The sequence below is a fragment of the Cyprinus carpio genome, chromosome A12 (genome assembly GCF_018340385.1).
Source record: "Cyprinus carpio isolate SPL01 chromosome A12, ASM1834038v1, whole genome shotgun sequence".
NCBI classification, from domain to species: Eukaryota; Metazoa; Chordata; class Actinopteri; order Cypriniformes; family Cyprinidae; genus Cyprinus; species Cyprinus carpio.
In genome coordinates, this window is record NC_056583.1 from 10,963,655 (window position 1) to 10,981,109 (window position 17,455).

General features: G+C 37.3%; 1 protein-coding gene across 3 annotated transcripts in view; it reads right to left on the reverse strand.

Annotated features, from left to right (window-relative positions):
- Nucleotides 1-1,883: 1,883 nt before the first annotated feature.
- Nucleotides 1,884-17,455, reverse strand: part of LOC109075612 (sorting nexin-29-like) — a 97,778-nt gene continuing 82,206 nt past the window's right edge. The window contains exons 9-10 of one of the 3 annotated variants that reach the window (XM_042767497.1): nucleotides 12,096-12,235; nucleotides 1,884-2,541 (exon numbers count right to left, since the gene is read on the reverse strand). In XM_042767497.1, the coding sequence (XP_042623431.1) occupies nucleotides 2,532-2,541; nucleotides 12,096-12,235 (150 nt within the window). In that variant the 3' untranslated portion in view covers nucleotides 1,884-2,531. Of the gene's footprint in view, nucleotides 2,542-5,387; nucleotides 6,096-10,932; nucleotides 11,266-12,095; nucleotides 12,236-17,455 lie in introns of those variants that run through there. The other 2 variants (XM_042767495.1, XM_042767496.1) reach the window with 2 other exon arrangements.

Consider the following 17,455-nt stretch of genomic DNA (forward strand, 5'->3'; position numbering starts at 1 on the left):
ACTGTGAAAACCCCTTTAGGAACCTTTATTTTTAAGTACAGGTAGACTTTTGAAACAAACAGACAATAAAAAACAATAAAGTGATTGGACTATTGACTCAAAACCTTAAAGTTACTGAGATACAACCCTTCTGTAATGTGACATGTCTATTTGAGATATTATGAGGTTGGTTTAAAGAAAAGGGGCCTAAAGCAGTATTCTGGATTCATGGCAGGTTAATCTGGTGTGGTCATTCCGCCATATGTGTGAATAAATGGAAGCAGCATGTGCTGTGTGCTGCCATAAATCATCTCCATATCAGAGCTCTAGAGCTCACCTAGCAAGTCACTTCCTGTCTAGGTATATGGAAGGTGCTGGAGAATCCACTTGTAATTGCCAAATTAGACCCAGTTCATTTGCTTTCCTTCTTCAAGTACCTGTTGTTTGTTGTTGAGTGTTTGAGTGTGTGTGTGTGTGTCTCGATAAGACTTGTACACTCTAGATTAGCATAATCACAATAATTAAATCATAATTACATTTGCAATAAACACAAAGCCTCCATGCAAAACAGCATAGAAATAGCATGTTTCTAATGGGGCCAATCTCCTTGTGCTGCTACCTCCAGTTTCCGTTCTCAATCTTGATAGACTTGTAGGATAGGGACTCGATTGGGATGTTGGGTGACTGATGTTGTTTGTGTTCCTAAGATAAAATGACATATTGTGCCATGTTTTCTTATACGCAAGGCCCTTCTCTCTTACCTCGCTCCCAGATGGGCCAGATATGACGTCTCCTGCCAGCTTTTCCATCAAAGCAAACAGAGCCAACAGCAACAGATCATCCCCAAGCAATGCTGAATTACCATCTAAATCTGGTTTGTATTCCAGCCCCAACTGTTTATGGAAGCGACACATGTTGTATTTAAAACCTGTTGGCTGCTTCTGCTCATTAAGCATTTGATTTGGAATTGGGTGTGAATTTTGCGGGTGGTTAGTGAATGACAGCATGTTTCCTCCTGTTTTATCGACTGTTCCGCTTATGTGTTCACAGTAGGTGGATCCACAGTTTATATATATATATATATATATATATATATATATATATATATATATATATATATATATACTATATATATATACTGTACATATACTGTATATATATATATATATATATATATATATACATATATAGTCTATTGTTTTCTGACAAAAATATCCTTCCAATTTGTTCAATATTTTTTAGTCAGTTTTACTCAGAATAAAATGCCGTCTTATTTTAAATATGCCATTCAAAAAATGTAGTTGACAGAATGTGCTAAATTAATTATACATGAAACCATCTTATATTAACTGTTCTTATTGTGAAAACTTAATCTTCTGAAATAATGTTACAATAAACTATTGTCAAAATATAGTGAATTCTTCACGTCATTTATTTAGTTGTTGTTAAAAAGCATACCACATATTTTGATGAGCAAGTTTACATGCACATGTATTTTGTCAGTTGACATTATTGGTGTCATGAACTGCACTGAGACACTAAGGTATAGGATCCAAATGCAATAGTTTATTGAAGGGATAATCCACAAACATAATCCAACAGCAGGCACAGGTCATGCACAAACAGGCAATCTAAAACAACGACAAAGTATGGAGCCCCGCACATGACATGCAAGAAAAAATAAATAAATTGTGCACACGATTTACTAATTCATTCCCTCAATGTACTAAAACGTGCACACAATTACTATTGTGTTCCCTCGATTTACTAAATCATGCACACGATTTAGCAAATCGAGGGAACGAATTAGTAAATCGTGCGCACAATTTATAAATCGAGTGAACGAAATAGTAAATCGAGGGAACGCAATAGTAATCATGTGCACGTTTTAGTACATTGAGGGAACGAATTAGTAAATCGTGCGCATGATTTAGCCTACTATTTTTTCTGCATGCCATGTGCGGGGCTCCGTAACAAAGTAAGGGGCTAAGGCAAACGTAGTAATCCAGAAAACAGGCAGAATAACAAGACCAGGAACCAAGATACGGGAGAACCAGGATACCATTAGAATTGCAGTAATGACAAATACAATACTTAGCAAAGAATGACAGTAAGAATCGGGCTTATATAGGGTGAGCTAACCATGCTGAGACACAGGAGCAAACAATGAGTGCTGATGAGACCGGGTAAAGGATTATGGGGAATGAAATCCTTGCGGAGCCAGCAGAGCAGAAGACCACCAGGGTGGAGCCGGCAGAGCAGGAGACCACCAGAGTGGAGCCGGCAGAGCAGGAGACCAAGAGGGTGGAGCTGGAGACCACCAGGGCAGAGCAGGTGGAGCTGAAGACCCCCACAGCAGAGCAAATGGGACCAAAGATCACCACGGTGGAGCAGAAGGCCACCACAGCAGAGCAGACAGGACTGAAGATCCCCATGATGGAGCAGAAGACCACTTCAGCAGAGCTGATTGTGCAAGGGACCACCATGATGGCCCAAGCTGAGCAGATGTCCACCAAAGTGGAGCTTTCGAGGCAGATGACTACCAAGGTGGATCAGGCTGGACTGCAATAGAAAGCACAGAAAGGTTAACAACGGCCCCTGCGGCCATAACAAGACAGGCAGACAGTTCAGAGATGGCATCTTTGACCGTGACAGGACAGGTGATGAGTCCAGGGACTGCCTTCTTGGCCATGACAGGACAGGCAGGGAGCTCAACGGTGCTTGAGACAGGTCATGCAGGGAACTTACAGGCTGGCACCAACACAGGACTGAGCTCTAAGGCCTGAGTGCGGACTAGACTAGAGCAGGCTCTGGAGCGGAGCTTGGTGTACAGTGTATGGTGTCCAGGAACCAAGATACGGAAGAACCAAGATACAAGGATAAGAACTGCAGTAATGACAAAAACAAGACTTAGCAAAGAATGACAGTAAGAACTGGGCTTATATAGGGTGAGCTAACCATGCTAATGAGACACAGGTGCAAACAATGAGTGCTGATGAGACCGGGCAGAGAATTATGGGAAATAAAGTGTTTGATAGAGTGGCAGAAGTCTGGGATGAAGCGCTCTCTAGTGGACAACCAGTGGACTACAGCCAGTGATTGTGACAACTGGTTATAATTGGATTATATGAAACATTATTACTGTACTGTTAATATCTTGTGGCATCATTCTGTCTTGTCATTTTCAATAACAGTACAATTCAAGTAGCCTTAATTCTTTATCATCACGATTGCATCACGTCTCATTAAAATAAAATCTTTGATAACGATTAACTGTCAGTAATTTGATTGACAAGATTAACACTTTGTAAATCTTAAATGTCATTCAGGTTGAAAGTAAAAGTACACTCATGAATGTTCATACTACATAGACAAAAATAAATTAAGAAAACTAAGAACACCACAGAGGTCTTTGAATGAAGCAAAATAAAAATAAAAATAAAAAAAATAATTTAAACATCCATTTCTTAAAAGATATTTCAATAGTTTAAAATCCCTCCTTTATACATTGACAGCCAGAGTTTTGAGATACAAATCAAATCAACCATATAAAAAGAAAAGAGAAGAATACATGGCTGTTGTATTTGAATTCCCACTAAAATACTCAGGACTGTTTATACAACAGCCTCGACTTAAGTAAGGTCACTGCGCTCTGCAGAGAAATTCATGGAAATCATATTCAGCAGAACAATAAATGTTAGGAATGTATCACATGAATAAAACAGCTTATTTAAACGTAACAACTACACAGAGTGCTAAAGGTAAGTATTTTAATGTTTAGCTCACAGAATGACTACATCTTTGTAATGTAGATTTGACAGGGGCTTTTATAGTGCCTCCTATACAGTGAAATAAATTACTGTACCTGTGTTTTTCTGTTTTAAATGCTGCTAAGCTATGACCAGAAGCACAAGTAACATTATCTATATGTTCATCCAAGTGGAAGTGCACAGATTGTCTGGCCTGTATTCACTCAGCTGTGAATTTACTCTCTGTGCTAGACTGTGACGAGCAGTGATCTACTTCTGACTGCCAGCAAGGGACACCGGTGTTAGTTGACACAAGGACTGTAACTCAGTAATTATAAGGTTTGTGGCAAATTCTTTAGTTCTCTAAAATAGTTTTATATGTTGGTCTTAAATTAAAAAAAAAAAAAAAAAATTCCATATAGTGTGACAACATACCCCAGTATTGGGGGAAGTCATGGCCTAATGGTTAGAGAGTTTGACTCCTAACCCTAAGGTTGTGGGTTCGAGTCTTGGGCTCCGGGTGTGTGTTCACTGCTGTGTGTGTGCCCTTTGGATGGGTTAAATGAAGAGCACGAATTCTGAGTATGGGTCACCATACTTGGCTTTTTTTCACTTTCATTAGTCAATGCCTACCAGCAATGTGTTACCCACATTTGTCAAAATATCTTCTTTTGTGTAATACAGAAGAAAGAAACTCATACAGGTTTAGAACAACTTGAAAGTGAGTAAATTATGACAGAATTTTCAATTTTGGGTGAACTATTCCTAACACTATTCTTTTGCTGCCTTTCAAGCAACCATTTTTGGAATAAAAACCACATGTGACAGACACTTTGTATCACTTAAGGTGACAGAAATGACCAATAATTAGAGACAACCCATTTATTTCTTAGTGACCTGGAGGTGTCGTGTAAAATTCTTACCAGTTACCATGGCAACACAGCTCACAAGCTCACAATTACCAATGTTGACCACTTTTTTTTTAAAGTACATTAAGCCTTTAAAACACTTATTTTCTTTACTCGAAATGGAGCAAAATCAATCTTGTAGCATTGTGCTAATCTCAAGTTACCTTACAAATCTGACACAAAAACAGATTGTATGTTGGAACTTGAATTTATTTATGTATTAATTAAGCTCATGTATTCTTAAGGCTGCAAAACAGCTGCGTCCTGTCACATTTAGGACAAAAGATACACTGTTTAAGAAAAACCATAAAATACAGTTGCTTACTACTGTAGTACAAAAGGTTGCAAACAGACAAATATGCAAAGCACACAACAGATCTGCTACTGTATGTGTTACAGCTGAACAGAATCTCATGGCAATTATACATCACATTCAGTTTGATAGTGGACTATTTATTCATTTAAACACATCATGGTTCCTCTCTTTGACATTACAACATGTTAAAACCATAAATACTATTTATTAGTAATGAATCCCAATCATTATTGTGCTTGTATTTAAAATAGGCCAAAATGATCTCTCAGTGGAACCTCAGTGGAGGTTCCCCTGCAATGAAATTCTCTTCTGTTCAGTCCACACAATGCAATACGCCCCATCCGCGCCGGTTTCTGTGTAACAGGACTCTTGAGGACATACAGGATAATGGCAGCCTGGGAAATTTCCAATGAAAGGTTTTTTTAGGAACAGAAGACAAGGGCTCTGGAGCGCGAGAGCACAGACCCGACTAACGCATAATATTCTGACCATCACCGGACATTCATCTAAAATCTGAAATATGTTTTTCGGGTTTATTGTGAACAGGACAGAACTGAAAAGCGATTGTTTTATATATCTATTATATAAGTGCAGTCATAATAAAATTACATCTAACTTTGTGCCTCATACATAGCAGAGCGTGGCAACACAATGTATACAGACAGAAAGATAAAATTGAGTCCCATGTGTCAAATAATAAGATGATGTGCAAATTATTTCCAGACAATCGCACAATTCTCATCACAGTCTCATAAAAGTTTCATGTCACTGCTGTTAGTCAAAATGACATCCCGACTTTTCCCAAAAACAACATCTGTTATAAATCACTAGGCACAATAGTAACTGAAACTTCTGCCACTAAACCGATACACGCCACATTTTCTTGCTGATTTGTTCGTCATTTCTAGACCCAGCTAGTCTCCAAAAGTGGCGCTATGTACATCCATAATAGAAGAGAAGGTCCTTGGCTTGGTACATCCATACTGATGAGTTCTGAGGATTGCGCTCAGGGGTTAAAGGTCACCGCTCTGGGGTTCGGGGTTCCGGGCTTCACGGCCTGAGTTGCGGCCTAATCTGGGGAAGCGGCTGGAGGCTTTGGATCGGGCAGTTTTGGCACCACTCTCATTAGCTGTCGGGTTGTCCCTGTTAGAGAACAAACGCAAACATCTGTAAACCCCCTGGGCACTTTGGTCTTTCTTCTCCTGCCTGACTCCAGGTGTTCATTTGTGTTGTAATACCTTTGGAAAACAGATAGTTCCCACCAGGCACCTAAATGCTTAAACGGAGCAGGAAAGCATGGTTCGGAGATGTTCTCTATGCATTTACAATAACTAAATGCTACTGTGTGTCAGAGTCCCCACTGCAGGTAAATAAACAATGAAACAAGCTCTTTGCAAGAACATTTTTTCCTTACATCCTCACAGACCGCATACTGACATCACCCATAACTCAAGGCTAACAAACTGTAATTGAAAGATGTCTGTGAGTTGAGCCCCGAGCGGGAAGCCCCCGAGGCTGAATGTGTGTCAGAGACAGTGTGTGAGTCCTGAGGGAGGGCTGTATAGACATCAGCTGCTGTTGAGGGTTAGACACTATACATACACAGCTGCGGCTCACCGTACAGAGACAACTCCAGCCTGGATACCATGACAACTATGCCACTCATGAGCTGGAGGAGTCTAGGAGCCAGTGCCTGCTCCCAAACTACATATAAATATAAATAAACAATGTAAATAATTTAATAATGTACTGTAGACCTCTGTGTGCTATAAATTAAAATAATGATTAATTAAAAGCATTTAAAGATAAAATAATATAATTAAATACAAAATTAAATAAAAGAGTAAAAATGTAATTAAATTAAAAAGTTCCATGTTTTTGTAAAAAACAATTAAAATTGCAAATAACTATTAGTAAGTAACAGGGCAACATTTTCATTTGAAACTTGACTAAATTAACATTAAATAGAGTGCTTCAGGGATGACGTATTTTTGTCTGCCAAAACCAGGTAACAAGGCATTTCAGCACTTCCTGTTCCATCGTCCTGAAACTCAATGCGTTTTTTTTAAACTTAAAAAATACAAAATAAAATAAACAAATCCTTTATTTAACAAAATATCAATATAATTTGTCTTTAAAAATTAAAACAAAAACAGAAAAAGCTTTCAATTGTCTTGAAAAAAGATCTTGGCTCTGTGGTTAAATGAGACTACAGTGGTTGTTGGACATTAAACATCATCATGCCAAGCAGGTAAACTCATTCATTTATAGCCTACGTTTAGATGTTTACTTCTGCCGACTGTATTTATGCTTCAAAATTCATAAAAGTTGTGTTCATTTGTGAAGATCATAATGTATAAAATGAGTAAGAATTGTACATTTTTGTTGGTCACAGAGATTATTTTCTGCAATCTAAAAAAAATGGGTCTTCCTGTCGAGGTAACCAGGGTGATGCTACTGTAACTTCTGGGTTGGCCTAAAAATGACATCATCACTGTCGCACTATATAGATGAGGAGTGTTTTTTTTTTTTCAATTTTATTCTACAGCTTATTTTAATTTGCCTTGTTTTTATGGTGCCGATGGTGAGCAGAAAGTTGCACAAGGAAAAAATACACATTGGGTCACAATTAAAGGTGTCAGGTGAGAAGGATGTCAGTTGCAATGTCATGAGACTGCCATAGATGAGTGACAGAGAAGTGGTGTGTGTGTCTGAGTGCTGTGTGCCTGTATCAGTGATGTCAAAATCCAGAGCTGCACTAAGAATCATGGTTTTTGTGTGATTGTGGCTAAAGGAAAAAGCCAAGGAATCATAAACTTTGGACATATGGGATGGAAAGGGTGCGACTGCATCCAATCTAATTCACACAATGAAAGACAAAAAATAGCCTTATAATATATTTGTACATTTGATACGATCACACCGGTGTGATTATCATCAGCTCCTCAACTGAAATCTGCATTTGCGCTTTGGCTGGCGCTGAGCCAGAAACAGACTTGCTCATTTGTCATCTATCAAAACTTTTCACTGTTTTCAACCATATAATGTTTATTTTATGGTTCTCACGCTGTCGCAAATAAAGTAAAAAATGAAATGAAAAAGTGTTGATTGAGCAATGCAGCTTCTGTATTTCCTCTGTATGGAAAGATGGAGTTTGATACTGATTTCATTTGAATGGTAAACCATACAGTGTCTTATTATGCTAACTGAATGTATTGATAAAATTTAAGAATTTGACAAATGACGACACGATAAGGTTAGGAAAATATTGCCCTTCATAAAGTTAAAAAGTGTCCTAGAAATAAGTTTAAGGCGAATATCACAAATATGCTGATTAAAATAAGACCAGATAGAACACTGATGAGACTATTGCTTCAGAATAAATTACATTTATGCAAAAAAAAAAAAAAAAAAAAAACTTGGGTCTTGTGGCACACAGCAGCCACAATAGTGCTGTATAACTGATGTAGGCCTATTGGTTTTATTTCATTTCTCCTTTTTTTAATTTGAAATATTCCCCAACTTGTTAACTTCATGAATATCTTATAAGTAAATGAATTTTGCATCTATAACGAGCCCTGGGTTAATGACTAACTTAATTGGAGTCAACCGGAGTCAGAGCTTAAAAAAAAGAAGAAAAAAAATATTGAATCTAATCTATCTAATCTAATTGAATAATTATAATATGTTTAATATTAATATTCACTTTTTAATAAAATAAAATGCAATTTAATACATCCATAGGAAATGCACATCTTTTTTTTTCTTGAAAATGTAGGTGCATCAGATGAGAAAAGCAATTACTTGCTCTGTGCTGTGGTTCTTTATCACTAATGTCTGGCACTCACTTTGCATAAAACACAAAATAACTGTGTGAATTTGACTGGATACAGTCACACTCATTCTATCCCACAAGGCATCAAATTTTAATGACCAAATTATGCAAAAATCTATGGTTCACATACTTTTTCCTGCAACTGGATAATCTTAAAGTGGGGAGGAAAATATGAATTTCCTTCTCTGTTCTCAAAAAGGACCAAAAACAAGAGTTTCAAAGTAACTTTGTGAGAGTATGATGGAACAGCCACTTATGAAGCCGTTGGTCTGAGAGCAGGCTAATCTAGCTGTACTGATTACATATAACTAATAACGTTCAAGAGGTTTCAAAGGAAATGAAATTTGAACAGTAAGCCAGAAGTGTGGTTATGCAACACACAACACACCATGATCGGCTTCTCCTCTGCTGTATTGCTGCTGTCAGATTGGCACAGGGCTGTGAGAGAAAAGACGAGAACTGGGCGAGGGGAAAGAATGAGGGAGAGAGCTAAAAAAACATTAAAGAATGAAGTGCTGAGCAGCTTTCAATCAGGCTGGAGCAGCAGGGAAGAAGCTGGAAGCAGGTAAATGGGGTGCTGCGATGCCCCCCACCAGTAAATCTATCCATCTCTCCATCCATCCATTCTCAGCTCCTCAAAAAGCAACACACACACTCTCCCTCACGCAGATACTATTGAATGGGTCCATGCAGCAGGAGGCTGATCTGCAGTCTAAACAGTAGCTGCTGAAAGAGTGTCCACGTGTTACATAACCTCTAAGAACAGAGATTCAGCTCTTCATTTATCTATGGAACAAGCCCTCCTTATCTGTCTATCCCCTGCCCCTCTGCTGGAGAGGCTTCTTGTTATGGATTTAGGTGGGTAATATCTATAAAGGAAATTTTAAAATGGCTCAATCACATTGAAACTGAATCTAGCCTTACTTGAAGTGGCCCCTCTAAATAGGAAAAACACTGAGATAGTCAATAATTCTCTGTGTGAGACTAGAAGCAATGTCCAATCAACCTCTTCCCTAAGATTTTTGGGCCAGGTGGATTTTAAACAATACATAATAAATAAATGAATAAATAATCTATCTAAAAATATTATATGTATACTGTATACTGTATATGCATATATCTATATCTGTATGTGTATATATATATATATATATATATATATATATATATATATATATATATACACACACACACACACAGACACACACACACACAATAATGTACAAAATTATATGTACTGTACACTAATGTTTTTTTGAAAGACACCAAACTTTTAACTAAACTTTTATTTCAGCAAGGATGCAATAAATTAATCAAAAGTGACAGTAAAGGCATTTCTAAGATTTTACATTACATTCAAAATAATTTTATTTCAAATGAATAATAAATCCAGTAAAATTTCACTTTATCAACAAGTACACAATTTCACTTTATCAACTTTATCACAAAGTATCTATCTACATAAGGTACACACACTTACACAATAACCTGATTGTACCTGTATCCTAAACTTCAAGTTGCTAAAAAGTGTTTTTGTCTTTGGTCATGTCTGATATTGCCTAGAGCACCAAGTGAGTCAAGACTGCCACTAGAGCCCCATCAAAACCAAAACGATGACCCAGGGTGAGACCACCTTTGCTGGAAACTCTTTGAAGCAGCCCTGCACTGTAAAGATGTATAGACTTCAAGTGTCTTCCATTTCAGAGCTGATGTCTCTCAAAAGTCTGAAAACGTTTTTTGTTCTACAGAAACCTTCTCACAAGATTGTCTTTCAAAAGACCTTCGTCATCCTCACTCAAAACTGACAGTGACAGACAGGAGATGCCAGGAAAGGGCACACAAGAGCTGTTTTAACATGAAAGGATTCCCTAGTTGGCAAAGCGAGCTCACTATAACCTCTGTGTGACAGCTTTCCACTCTGTCTGTTTGCCAGGAGGCGGCTTTATTGGCATGGAATGGATATGTAATCACTAATGTGTTTAAAATGACTGTGAGCAGCTACTCCAGGTCTGAGTGCCGCTTCCAGACCACAAGAACAGAACTGTTAATCACATAAATCACACTGTTTATTATTGAGAATAAACACATTTCCTAGACAGCATTGCAGAAACATAACTGGTGAACGGTGAACTGTATCTACACAAAGGAAATCCAATCTACATAGAGTTTGTTCTCCTCAACTAAAAAGTAGCTGGACTCATCTGTCTGTAGCACTCAAATTATCTCCAGTCATGCCAAGCAAAGAGCCATTATCTTCTCACAATGTGACAAGGGTCTCTTTTAATTAAATCAGATTTGATGTGAGGGTAATTTTTTTTTATTTTTATGAATTTCCTGTATGTAATCGTGTCACGCTGCCAGACCCAGTGCTAACAATAAACCAATGAGATGCAGCATGTGAAAGGAAATCTGACCTGATAAATCAATGAGCCAATCAGAACAGACAATTGGCCGGTAAAATGCAGGATGTGAGTGGTCCTGTAAGCAAATCAAATTTCCTGTAAAAGAACAGCTGTGAGATGATTGGTGATGCAATTTGTTCTGTGTAAAATTGGCAGTGTGGGATTTCAGTGAAGAAACGCATGTCATATTCACAAACCATCGTAATCTAGCTTAACCAGGTGCTGCAATAGAGCCATGGGTATTTAAAATAAAGTCACTGTCATTCTTTTCAGCACAAACACACCTGTCTATGCAAATAAGGCTTTAGGAAGTTTGTAAAAGTGAGCGTTATATGCTTGCCGTAATTAACGGTATGCTATTACCGCCCACTGAAACCAGGCGGTAAATAGGGTTTATTAAAAAGTCATATTTGTGTACATTTCCTACTCATCATGGCAGTAGTAATTCATCAAATGATGATCAAATAATGGGGAATAGCATCATAATGGGGCATATATCCAGACAGCATGCAGTCGAGTACTCCTTCTGCATTTTATGCAAAACACTAAAATTGTGAATTTTAGCATGCAAACTGCATTCAATACAAACTTTTCACAGTCTTATTTGCTTAATTCCTCCTTTAGTGAATCATGTGCAGCACAAATGGCGAGTGTGAATGTGGCACTATAAGTGGATGCAATTCATTCTTGGTGAATTCCCCTTTGTATGTCATTTCTTTATTCAGCATGCATTTGTGGCATTTGCAAGTTTGACTGGATTGGCCTACTTGAGTGACAACTCAAAATGCCATGTATCATCCATCGAGGCACTTAAATACAGTGTCATATAGAGTTCAAGGAGCTGAATTACACAGAGTTGATGTTTATTGCATGTGAATTATTGTGTCAGTGTGTGTATGTACTCACTGGCAGAAAGGCAGCAACTGCAGTAAAGTTTCCTTTGTGGGCTGGGCAGTGAATTCAGGGAGTGCCTGGATCAGTTTATTCATCACCATACGCAGGTATGACTGCAGTTGTTTCCTCCTCTCCTCTACAAACTTTGCATCCTACAAATTGAAACAAATACATAATTCAAGTGTCTAAAATGGATAGTTCAGCTATAAAATCATCGTTCACTTCTCCTCATGTCATTCCAACCCTTGTGAAAAAGTCAAAACTCCAAACTTCAACTTCAAATCTTAAAAGTATATTTAAAAAAACAAACAAAAAAAAAACATTACTTGCAGACAACATATTAATTAAATAAAACGCCACTTAAATATACTCTCGGAGTGCACCTTCATGAATATGTTTCTTAACAATCTTAAGAACATCATTTAAAAAGTGCACTTTATAGTAATGCCAAATTAAAAGTTAAATCATTGTTTTAATAATCTTCAGTCATGCTTTAAAGACGTACTGTACATTTATTTTGATGTGGTTGTAAAGTACTTGATCATTTTAACTGCAGTGTTATTTTATATTACATTTAAAGTTAAAATATTTTACATGTACTAAATTTAAATTTAATCATTAGAAAGGTGTAATTACAAATTTATTTAAATGCATAACATACAAGTATCAATAGAAATTACATTAAAGTATATTTTAGTTCATCATAAAACCTGTTTTGTCAGTACATTCGACAGTACACTTTAACCATATTTCAAAGACAATAGAAGCAATTATGAAATTACATATAAAAATGAACTGAAGTCCTACTAAAGTGGGTCAAAAAGCACTAAGTTCAATTAATTGCATTAAATAATAATTGCCATATGAATATGCAAGCTTAAATGAGATTTGAGAGCTTTGGTGTAAATGAAGATTATGAGAGTCAAATATAGGTCTATACATAACAAAGATATTGTATGACTTCTGAAGATATCCATTATGTATATACACAATTTGTGTACACACACACACACACACACACACACACACACACACACACACACATATATATATTTATTAGAGTAGCATGAATAGTCTGCTAAATTTCTCCATGATTATATAGTTCATCCAAACATGATAATATCCCTCTAAAAACCTGTTTCATCAGGACTTGCTTTGAATTTACAGCATCAAAACATCAGCATCAACACTGTACCCAGCATCTCCAGCTGATGGATAACCAGATCAAAGTCAGCGCTGTGGCGGGGGTTACATCAAAAGCAAATGAGATAGAACAAGGGACAGTGGGAGAAAGATTGAAATGTTATTAACGTCCCCTTGATGGCTGATTAATTGGCCTTGATACTCAAGTTCATGCATCTGTACGCATGTGACATCAGTCATGTCTCACGTGCTGAGGGGAAGTGGACTACTCCAAATCCTCTGGCGTCACCCACTTCATCAGAGGGCAACGGCTCAATCACCCAACAATAATAAAGAGTATTAGGAAGTGTGTGAGTGTTGGCATGCCATCTAAACCACTGCCACCCTGCATTTCAGCATTAGTGTGTCACCAGGGCATGAAGTTCTAATAGTGATCTATCTCCAACAGGCATGAAAAGGCATAAAAGTTGATTATGATACGGGATATGTGGAGGAGATCACTGCTGTCAGATTAGCTTACCCATGAGGGCTGTGCCTGCCAGGGCTAATTTAATGCTCCGGCCCACGTCATGCCAGAACCCTCTTTAAAAGCGAGAACCATAACACCAAGTACAAATATTTGCTCTTTGTGCACTTTACAACAATAACATCAAGTAATATTCACTATAAAGTATATTAGAGGGTCTTCAAAAGGACAGAGACGAAGAGACGTAGTAGTGATTCCCCGTTTCATTATATATTAAAATTGGGATTTGAATTTTAGGCCTGACCTGTAGAAACATAAATATAGTACCAAATATATATATTTGCACACTTGATGCTCACATTGCAAAAACATTAAAACAATCACATCTAATAGGAAAACTACAACTAATAAGATAAACCGGCTCAAATATGATACAGTTTCCTTGAATAGAAATAGTTTGATATGACAGGCAAAAGAAACCCAAAGCCTTTGGTTTTCTTAGGAAAAGGCTTATTTCTAACACATTCTTAGTTTGACGAAGTATTATGCTACAAATTGGATTCTATCAGGATAACAAGATACTGAAACACCTTTTCACTGAGGGACCATTAAGGGCCAAACACCTTTATAAACAAGCCAAGCACACGGATGCACAGCATTATGGCAAGTGCATCTAATAACTGATGTTTTAAGCTGTTTATGCATGGAGCTTCAGTAGGACCTTCAGACAATCTGTTAACACAAACACCCGACTGCAATTCACACAAACAATTTGTGACAAAACCAACAAAGCACTTTGCAATCTCTTAAGAAAACAAGAGTGTTTCTCTGCAAATTATTTTCTCAGGCTTCTGTCTTTGGGCCAGTTTTGTTTCTTTCCTTAAACGACAGGCTCCTCTCCAAATTCCTCAAAGCACAGTTCTGCTGATCGTCTGTGTCTGACAGCGACAGGCAGTGAGACTGAGAAAATCACTGCCAGACGCTGCTATTATAGCCAGTAAAGACTTGCTGGAGTGCTTCTCCATCTTCACAGGCTACTGTCTGGACTAGGAGTTGGCTTTAACCAGCTGGTGCTACACAATGAGTTGTGTTTGTGTTCACTTTTGTCCAATCACACGTGCAGCATGTATGGACACGTGTGCAGATCTGAATGGAGGAGACACGTCGTCAAAATGACAAAGTGTGAGGGTGATTCAAGCTGGTACAGTGAAGCGCAGCACAACCCATCATACTCTGCCTGGGAATTAAACCGTTATGACTGAAAGAGGTGATTTATCACGCTGACCGTCCCACTGAAGGTTGCTGTAAAAGTGGTTGTACATTGCTTTTCGAATGGGGAAATAACCTCATTCATCCTAAAAACAAAACTGATGGTACATATTTACTCTAGTTTATCACCTTCTGTAGCCACTGCCCGCAACTGTCTGACAAATTGGATTTACTGTACCAAACAACATCAAGCCAATCAATCACTCTAGGCATATCTGCAGTAATTAATCAGGCATGATGTGAAAAGTTGCCTGATTGTTTAATCCAAAATGATTTACAAAGCATTCAGGATATAATCCTGTGACTCCATCTTTTGATGGAATCATTGCACAAGCCATGTTACAAAACCAGGGTTGTGCAAAATTCAGAATTGAGGATTGAACTGAACTGGCCAGGGGAGAAGAGATCCTCCACTGAGCCTGGTTTCTCCCAAGGTTTTCTTCACCATTTCTATCACCTGATGAAATCTGGATTCCTTGTGACTGTTTCTTTTGCCTTGCTTAGTTAGAGTTTAATATTCAGTTAATATTCAGTAATATTATCGATTCACTGCACCAGCACTATTGGATGAGAACAAAACTTGAATTGAGTTGAATAATAACAGTATTGTCTTCCTTAGAGCTGTTTTATAGCCCAAATTTGTTCAGAACTGACACATTTTGTGACTCTGTTATTGAACCAAACTGAATCAACATTGAACTGACTTGAGTTGAATAACGATGCTACTGTCTACAGTTGAGCTCCTATTCACGGAATTAAACTTGTTTGAAACTGACTGGAGCTGAATAATGACACTGTATTGTTTGAGCTACTTTACAGCAGAACATGTATTTAAAGTTTGCATCACCGATTATGCCACTTTCCTGTTTAATCCTGTTAAGCTGCTTTGAAGCAATTGCTATTGAATAAAGTGCTACAAAAATAAAGATGACTTGACATCCTACAAGAAGATGAACTGGAATTTATTGAATTGTAATTTACAGAAATTTAACAATGTTTTTTTCACCCTGGAACACAAAAGCAAATTTATTAGACAATATTAAATTCATTAGACAGTGAAACACATATTGTGCTTTATCAGAAAAGACAATTGAATTAATCAGTACTTATATGGTTGAAGAAGCAGAAAAGGTCTGAAGCCAGAAGATGACGAAAAATGAGTGTAAACATTTGTTTGTTATGAAGAAATTTGATTCAGCTACAGGATACACAAGATGGGAAGATCTAATGATGGATGAAAATCCTGAGTAGTGTTGCCTCTTTGTTGTTGGAAAGTTACTGATCATCTCTTTATCATTCTCTCTGTCCGCAAGGCCTATAAAGCTTCAAACTGTAAGCCTTTTAAACTTATTTTCGAAAGCCTTCAAACAAGGCTTTGTGAAGCTAATATTCAAATTTTGTCTTTACAAACTTTAGTATAAATTTACTTTCTTACATTCCCATTAAAAATGCATTTTGTGTGCTACCTCATTTCGAATTCAATTCTAATTTAGGAATTGAACTGGAATTCACAAGACATTTTTAATGCAATCCTGAATGGCACACAATCATTTACACAGTATTAATGCAACGACAAGCAATTTATCTGACTGCACTGAACACTGAACTCGTCACAGCTGGGCATTAAATTTTTACTGCCATTTTTTTTATTTGTCCTATCAGGATTGTTTAGGATATGGTCTAACAGTATAAGGTATCACACACTGACACCTTTTCATTAGGAAAGTTTACATAGGAACCAAGCAAATTATGAGAGATCACATGTGTTTCCTGTGTGTTCTCTGCACGTTTGGCACAAGAAACAACTGACACACGCATTAGCCATGTTGCATATGCATACAAAATACAGGAGTCATAATTTATTCACTTTGACTAGTGAAAGCAGAAATGGCAAACACTGCATTAATGAGAACAGGGCAGATCCTCCTGGGGCTGTCATCTTTAATGCAAAGATAATGTGGAGTTCAATTAAAGCTGCACCCAAGAAGCCCAAAGAGACAACAGACTGTCTTCTATTTCTGCACCTCCCTCAACCCTTTTTTAAGCCAAATGGTGGGAAATCAATAATGTATGATGCAGGTAGCCGGTCACACAATGACCATGTGTTATGAACCATAAAGAATCTTCCAGACTCTTGCACTCAAGAAAATATGGATACAAATGTCTCAAACCAGGTGTTGGGAAAAGCCAATGATGAGAACAAATGGGTCAGTAAATGTACAAGAACCTGCAGAGAGTCAGTGAATAATTCAGCACACACAGCAGACGGTGGGTCAGAAGAGGAAGTCTCAACCTCCACTCGAAGTCTGAATACGCGGGTCCAATGAATATAATATAATATAATATAATATAATATAATATAATATAATATAATATAATATAATATAATATAATATAATATAATATAATATAATATAATAAAAATTAGGGCTGTCAAGCAATTACCGTTTTTAATCTAATAATGTAATGTCCCGATTAGATAGGAATAGCATTA